Genomic DNA, 9,126 nt, shown 5'->3' with positions numbered 1-9,126 from the left:
CTTCCTTAAAAGCTGAAGAGATAATGGAATTCACTCAAACTTTGGCTTTAATTTCCGTGTTTGAATTTTAATAAAGAAATTGTTGTTAGGCCAATGATAAGCATTAACCAGTATGAAAAGTTATTAGAAATGGGAACATAGTTATTAATGTAATTATCGGTAAACATATACGTATTTTTTTTTTTCAAATTTCTCCAGATTGGTGTCTATGAATTACACAGTTTCCGTTAAACCACAAGTTGTTTGGACCTTTCCAAGTAGGCAGTAAAAATAGGAACATATAATCTAAAATCATATTAATAGCATCTCGCTGTCATCATGAAATAGTATAAGGAATATTAAAAGTCTGTTTCGTTAGTATTTAATTTGAAATCTCACGAGCACAGTATAATTGCATAAGGTGCTATAAATCTTGACCTTTTTAATCAAAATTGGATCTAAGGTTCCCTTTTGAATAATCCTGCTGTCAGACAAAATGTGAAGATCTGATATAAAAATCACAACATATGTGTGCATCCAACTGGATTCCTTGTGTCAAAGAAATCAGATTTCTTTTACCCATGTCAGTGATCCAAGCTGAACCAGAAGTCTTCCCAAAATTGCCTTATTTCCTTAGCAATTAAATCCCAAAAGTAAGACATCTCATTGGCTGTAAAAATAAAGAACATACTATGCAATTATTCAGCATTCTTAAACAGTCTGTCAGATTTGTGTGTACATATAGATAATTTTAGCAAAGATATACTATCAAACAATTTTCAGAAAAGACTACACTTTCTGTAACACTTTTGAGTAGGCTACACACAAATCTCCTAGGATTTGAAATTACTGAACACTTTTTCAATAAGAAATGCTTTGACCATGAGGAGAGCAATGTTACTTACGACCTTGAGGAGAGTCTTTGCCATTTTCGCAAATGGCATCGAAGTCACAAAATTCATATTGACCATAGAAGGTGTAAAAATCCTGCCAAGAGCATCCTTCTTTACTAAGACATCCTGGTAACTTCACTGCTTCCTCGTTTAGCAAAGTGCTGACCCACCAACCTCTGTTTAAGAAAATCAATAAAGGAGAAAAATATTGTATATTGATAAGCAGTATGTATACCGTGTGACAAAAGAAAGTATCATATGTATTAGGCGAATATGCAAGCAGATCAAATATTGAGACTTTGCATAGGTCATCTTAAAATGGGAAATAAACAACCCGTTTTGCTTTATTATTTTACCCAGTCTTTTTGGCGTGAGTAAAGTACATTACCTTTTTATAATAGAAATTAAAAATTGTATTATTTACACATCATAACTCCAGAGTAAGCTATTTAAAAATATCTAACCATTCGCAAAAGAAATTGAAGATTTGAGAATCTCTGTCACGATTTTTAAGGAGATTAATATATTATCTACTATCTAGATAATTTTGGACAATGTTATTAAGCAGGGCTCATATATTACTCATTACAGTAAATACTAAATTGTGTGGTTCGATAACGGACATAAAAGTATTATATATATATATATATATATATATATATATATATATATATATATATATATATATACATATATATATATATATATATATATATATATATGTATATATATAATATATATATATATATATATATATATATATATATATATATATATATGTATATATATATATATATATATATATATATATATATATATATATATATATACACACACACATATATATATATATATTATATACATATATGTATATATGTATATATACATATATATATGTGTGTATATATATATACATATATATATATGTGTGTATATATATATATATATGTATATATAATATACAGAAAGTATTGATTGAAGATAGGTGCTAATAACAACCCTCTTAGGAATTTAAACTGCTGATCCCTAGAGTAGCAGGCAAATTTATCATCCATTCAACCACAGGGATTGTAAGAGAATAGAAACCATATATGCGATTGCAAATTCCTGGAACTATTACGAGGATATCTGTATCCCCTTCACAGCCCTCCAGTATTGAGTGGAGTCCTTTAATCTTTCTCTCCAATGGTCTGAAGTGATGTACAAATTTTCAACAGGCAATTTGTCGTGGAATTTAGATGCTTAACCCAAGTTTCTCTTTGGAAATTTGAACCACCAGCCACTGAATGAGCAGACCAATGGATGATTCACTCAATTGCAGAACGAATAAAAGGAGAGCAATCAGATATGTAGCTACGTATGCTTCAAATAATAGCGGAAGCGTGGTATGATTGTAAATAGAGAGAGAGAGAGAGAGAGAGAGAGAGAGAGAGAGAGAGAGAGAGAGAGAGAGAGAGAGAGAGGGGGTACTTTAAATCAAGTTTTTATCATATACTAGTTGTAGGAAGAGTCTCGGAGCAAAGGAAAAAATGTGTCGTGCACGAATCAAGTAAAAAATTGCGGTAGAACTGATAAGGCTGTAATGTGGTAAGAGTTGAGGAAGTATGGTGTAGAGTTACTCTCTACAGTGTTATTAAAGGATTTTGTGATAACACAGGGTATACTTTAGAATATGTACATGGGAAATTCCATGGTTTAGTGTAAAAGTGAGGTTTGATATCTAATAAAACAATAACTAAATGGAAATACTAATTGTGTCGATCAGGGATGGTAAAGGAAAGCTACAGCAATTATATGAAAGGTTGATGTTATTTTTATGAAGGGGCATTTTAAAATGAATCTGTGAAACAATAGAATTGTAAGGGCAAATTGAAACCAGACAGATGGAGCGATGAATATTAACATGGCGGAAAAAAAATAGAAGCAGTTGCTTAATGCAGGTATTACAGAAGTAATTTCATTGGGAGATTGTAGGATGAAAGAGGAGGGAAGTCACAGAATATGTCAACCACTATGTAAAACATTTGCGAGAAAAGGGGAGTGTTAATGGAAGTTAATATATGAAAAGTATGCATGGAGACGTGGGCAAAGACTTCGTCTTGGGAGTGAACGAGGGAGTTAGTATGAATGAAAGCAAGAATTGTAATCTGAATAAGTATATTAGTAAATGACAAAGTGTTTTTTATGTGGTAAGAGATTTTTAAAAATATGGATTTAAAATCAATGGACCTCTAATGAAAATCTGCTAAAGTATAAGATTTCTGATAAATTACGAAAGAAATTTATGTAATTGGGTATCCAAGTCATAAATATAGATAAATAACATACTTGATATAGCAAATTCTTTCTGAAGAAGTAGGGACAATTTTCCTTTAAAAACTTGAAGTATCAACCATCCTATTCGACTTGATGATCATACATCATTTCAACTTCGGTGGCCGATGTGGTAACGTCCCGACTGGTGAACGCCAGACTGGGGTTCGAGTCCCTCTCAAACTCGTTTGTTACTTTGGTCGCTGCAACCTTACCATTCTTATGAGCTAAGGATGGGGGTTTGGTGGAGCCTATAGGTCTATCTGCTGAGTCATCAGCAACCATTGCCTGGTCCTCCTTGGTCCTAGTTTGGGTGGAGAGGGGGCTTGGGTGTTGATCATATGTATGGTCAGCCTCTAGTGCACTGTCCTGCTCGATAGGGCAATGTCACTCCCTTGCCTCTGCCATTCATGAGTGGCCTTTAAACCTTTAAGAGGCTCTAATTGATATTGTTGATGTATGATAACTCATGAAACAACTACATGTACGACGGAAGATGGTGGATCCATGTCATCTGTTAAATTCTGACCTTTGAGTATTTCTAAGATTCTCTAAGATGATTTAATATCTAAAATAATGATGCAAAGTAAATATGTAGTGGTTGGAATTCATTCTTAGCAATGTTCAGACATGATTAGATCGCAAATCTTTCGTAGCCTATTTGTCTTTTGTATATTTTCTAGGAAACCTTATTTTGCTCTACCAGAGTATACGAGGAAAGAAGATTGCTGTGATAAAGATCCTTTTGGTGTCGTAAGGGATGAAAATTTTTTCTAGGCTATAGCTAAAAACCATCGACATATTTCAGACTTGAAATTAATAGCACAAAACTTATGCTCAACTACAGACGAACCACAGGTCAGCTTGTCTGACAAAGAGGAAAATTTCAAAATCCAGGGGGCCATGAATAAAATCTGTTATACACTTGCTGTTGCCTTTATTTGATACAGATATACAATCACACCCCCATTGATATTGAAGGTAATGAATGTTTAGAATAAGTTTAGTAGTGTCCTTAATAGAACAAAAAAAAAAAAAACAGTTCAATGTAAAAAAAAAAAGTTAGTTTCCTTTGAAACGGGGTTGTTTAAATCAATATTAAAGCTATAAGAACACTATAAGATTTTGTTTAAATAATTGAAAATACCAGAGATTCAATCAAGTGCCTTCTCAGAAAATTATACATTATTGATCTTAAGATAGTATATAACCATCAATTGTAACTGTGTATGGTCGGTAAAGCTAGTTATCATGAGATGAGACATTCAAAGACTGTTAAAGAGGAAATAGTTCTTCAGCAAGAAAGTGAGTTGTGAAAATACTATACCTAGTTAAGTATTGGATGGAGATTTGTTAAACTGTATAAAATTGTATTAATTCTATGATAGAAGATACAAGTAACACCAAAGTGAAAAGGAAAGGATAATAAGTTTTATTTGTAAGTTACCTATGGTGATAAATGTACTTAAGAACATTCCAATGCGTCAACTTCAAAACTATCTAAAAGGAGACTAAATCTCCCAATCATTGGAAATTTTCCCTAAGACAACAAAGTAATTGCAAATCAGTATGATTGTTCCAGGCTAAGAAAGTTCCAGGACAATGTAGATATGATATTAATGCCACTACTGACGTGGTATGACATCATAAAACATCTTAGTAATATCATAATCACAAGATGTGTGTTAAATGGCCATTTAGAAAATTTGACAAAAGCATATATATGGAACAAGGTTGAGTAGGTGAAATCAAAGTTACTTATACAGTATATATATATATATATATATATATATATATATATATATATATGTGTGTGTGTGTGTGTGTGTGTAATACAAACACACACACACGCATATATATATATATATATATATATATATATATATATATATACATATATATATATATATATATGTATATATATACATATTTATATACATATATATATACATATATATATATATATATATATATATATATATATATATATATATATATATATATATATATATAATGATAGAGAGGAAATACATACGATAGAGTGTACAAATGCACAAAAGGAATTAATGATGGATGAATGCAGAGTGCAATACAGCTATGGAAAAGAGGAGACAAAATATGCGACCTGTCATGAAATTTATTAGTCTCCATGTAAATGGTCACACAACATTCGTCATCTGATATTGTCCAATACACTGCAGGCATTTAACGATACTCGTTCTTTTTTTCTTTCTCATGAATCCATATGCCTTTCCTCCTAACTACCCGCCTCTCTCTCTCTCTCTCTCTCTCTCTCTCTCTCTCTCTCTCTCTCTCTCTCTCTCTCTCTCTCTCTCTCTCTCTCTGTTTAAACATTCGTCTATTCGAAAATAATCGCATGTTGCTCCATAAAAAATGCTGATGTTACTGTGTCCACATATAAAGCCGCTGTAATTTTGCTATATTGTGAATTCTATGTTCAGCGGTATTTTAGAATGGAACGTTTTCTCAAAAAAAAAAAAAAAAAAGTTTTATGTAAAAGGCAATACGAAATGCCATCTGACGTAGTCAACTCTGTTAGTCGGAAGGTCTGAATGTAAGGGATTGCAATAAAATAAGAAAAATCGCATACAGCATGTACAATTAGCTAATTGAACAACGGACACGTGTCAAACATTGACAATTCAGTTAAAGGATAAGGGTTAAGAGTTTGTGCTAAGGACCAGACAGGGGAATCATAGGCTATTCAAAACATGGCGTACTAAAAGAAATAAAACATTTTGGCGATATAAACGGGTCATAAAGAATATAGTCTTTTCTCAGTATACTGATCTTTTGGAGCAATTGAAGTGCCAGTCCCCGGATATGTTTCTGACAAGCAAATCGTTAAATGAGAATGGCACCGAAATTATAAATGAGTGGCATTTACTAATCATGTCATATGGGGCCAAGCGACGTTCAACGCAAATATCTTCTAAACGAATCGTTGGATTAGTGTGATATTTCAGCACACTACCTTCCCTTTAATATCCCAACATAATTTATGGCCGACCTACCATATTTCTATGTGTTATGGTAGGAGTTTACTGAAGGATGTCACCACTGTTAAGCCTAATCTAGTCCTCACATCTAAGGTGAATCGGACGAGTGTCCCTCTATTGACATGCTTTTTCCCATTTGTATGGGGTGAGCGTCTTGGTGGAATTTTTTTTTCCTCCTTGTATTCACCAGAACCCTCAACCAACACCCCGAACAACCCAACCCAATTTCCCTCTTCTCACCGTCCCTGTCCCATAAGTGAATTTCCGTGTTTTGTTTATTCTAATTACATACACAATATTTGAATATGATAATATGTATATACGTAACATACATAAGTAATGTTTTTAATAAAGTTATTGTGGTGTCGCCATGAAAACCATAGTTGGTCAAATGACAATGGAAACAATGGCTAATGCCACTGTTGAATTAATGGTAGTATAGCCGGATTACAAAAGACGTGTCTAAGGTGACCAGAACGATGAAGGAAGTTTTGGTTTTGAGCAACCCAATAAAATCGTTCATGATTGCTTCATTTTATGCCTACAATATATTTTTTCACAATTCTCCCACTACATAAAAAATGATGAAATGCATGCAATAGTATTTACAATATAACACGATGTTCATATGTATATATTAATGACTATTGCCCAATAAAAACGTAGATAATCAATGGAGAGAAACATATGCAGTTTATAATTTTGTAATATGAGTATGAAAGAGACAACTGAACAATATATTATATTAACTGGACCAAGTTGACATTTTAAGATGAATACACAACATATAACAATAGTGCAGCAATAAGTTTTCCGAGGAGATCCAGACCACAGGTAATAACAATAGATCGTGTTCATTTGGTTGACCATGCACAAGGAATACAAACATGGGCCTTCTACTACATATATGTAAACATCCTGTCGTACAGAACTTAGCAACGTGAAATACGTCTTGTACCATACTCGTAATAAATAATCATATCTATACATCTACATCCACAGAACATTCTGGCATATAATATGGTGATGTGACAATGAGGGAGGAACACAAGAATGATGAGGGAGGCGATGATGTAAGGGGGATAAGAGGAGGGATAAGAAAGGGGAGATCGAAGAAGGCTTGATTACGGATTATTATTATTATTATTATCTAAATTACAACCTTAGTTGGAATGGTATGGAAGGTTGTTTTCCTTTGCGGGGGTTGGGGGTGTATTTTTCCTCCAAGGGGGTGACAGGATTTGGAAGATTAATGATATTTTTCCTCCTAGGAATAGAAATGCCATAGTTTCCTTCGAATACATCAACATGACTGGTCGGCTTTGTTTTATTATTCACAAGTAAGCTCGTAACATAGCACATAACGATATACAATAGTATGCTGGCCATAAATTAGGTCGGGATGTTAAAGATAGTGTGCTGTAAACTCTTGCTGATCTAACGATCCGTTTCGGAGATATTATTATTATTATTATTATTATTATTATTATTATTATTATTATTATTATTACTTGCTAAGCTACAACCCTAGTTGGCAAAGCAGGATGCGATAAGCCCAATGGCTTCAGCAGGGAAAATAGCCCAGTGAGGAAAAGAAATAAGGAAATAAATAAACTACAAGAGAAGTAATTAAACGGCGTTTGTTATCAAATGTAAAAGATCAACTAAAAATTTTCGGTTATGCAACTACACCATTAAATTCAGAAATAGACTATTTATTATTATCAAAACAAACTGCCTCGAAATAAGCATTGGGGACCCCTGCCCCAAGTAGCAGTTATCTTGGCTTGTCAGTAACATCTCTTGGGGTAAATGGCAATTACTTGTGTTGTTAGCCTACGTCACTCTCCAAGACTAAATTTAGGGCTTAAAGGTTAATGATATTCTCTTTAAAAGAAATGACTTATTTGCAAAGGAAATAATGTTTTTAATGCTTCCTTTTATATTTTATCCATGTATCGTGAGACAAATGTTTTTGAAAATTATATTTCTCTTTGGGTGTCATGAAATATCGAGAAGAAACAATGATGAAAATGTGATTTTAATTAATTAAGCAGCTCTTCTAGGAGAAGGACATTCCGAAATCAAACCATTGTTCTCTAGTCTTGGCTAATCCCCTATTCTCTGTACCATGGTCTTTCACTGTCTTGGGGTAGAGTTCTCTTGCTTGAGGGTACACTTGGGCACACTATTCTACTTTATCTCTCTTCCTCTTGTTTTTTCTTATAGTTTATATTTGAAAGAGCTATTTTAATGTTGTTACTGCTATTAAAATGTTTCAATTTAATTGTTCATTACTTCTCTTGTAATGTAATTTTTCCTTATTTCCTTTCTTCTCCGGGCTATTTTTCCCTGTTGGAGCCCTTGGGCATAATAGCATCTGGCTTTTCCAACTAGGATTGTAGCTAAGCTAATAATAATAATAATAATAATAATAATAATAATAATAATAATAAATATTGTGAGATCGTTAAATCTGTCTCATAATTTGAATTTCAATCTGTAGTGTTATAGGCCTACATAGTTAAGAGATGTAAATTATCGTGAGTAGTGTTGAAGCTGTTTCATGATATAATTTTCTACAGTATTTCTATTCTCTATATTTATTTGTGTTCAATATGTTCTATCATAAAGCTTAGTGTTCTTCCATTATTCAGTTTATGGATCTGTAGTGAAATTTGAGAGCCTCTGTTAACGACCTTATATGAATGCATTATCATGTACTTCAGGTAATTACGATGAGTACATCAATGTTTGATAAAACTGTAATAGTTGTTAATTACTGTAATCAAGACAGGAACTCGTAATTATGGATGTTTTAACGATCTAATTAGGAGTAATTATAGATTTTATGTATGACAATTAGCAGATAATCATTCAGATCACACTTTGAGTGTTAATTCAATTTTCACTGTCTCATA

The 9,126-nt window shown here is 32.7% G+C and overlaps 1 protein-coding gene across 1 annotated transcript in view; it reads right to left on the bottom strand.

The window, feature by feature from the left end:
• Positions 1-332: 332 nt before the first annotated feature.
• The window catches only part of LOC137642213 (multiple inositol polyphosphate phosphatase 1-like), a 34,920-nt gene continuing 26,126 nt past the window's right edge, over positions 333-9,126 (bottom strand). The window contains exons 11-12 of the mRNA XM_068374747.1: positions 885-1,048; positions 333-649 (exon numbers count right to left, since the gene is read on the bottom strand). Of these exons, the coding sequence (XP_068230848.1) occupies positions 564-649; positions 885-1,048 (250 nt within the window). The 3' untranslated portion in view covers positions 333-563. The remainder of the gene's footprint in view (positions 650-884; positions 1,049-9,126) is intronic.

The sequence above is a fragment of the Palaemon carinicauda genome, chromosome 6 (assembly GCF_036898095.1).
Source record: "Palaemon carinicauda isolate YSFRI2023 chromosome 6, ASM3689809v2, whole genome shotgun sequence".
Taxonomy (NCBI): domain Eukaryota; kingdom Metazoa; phylum Arthropoda; class Malacostraca; order Decapoda; family Palaemonidae; genus Palaemon; species Palaemon carinicauda.
The sequence above is the reverse complement of the archived record's forward strand: the minus strand, read 5'-3'. Positions and strand labels throughout refer to the sequence as shown.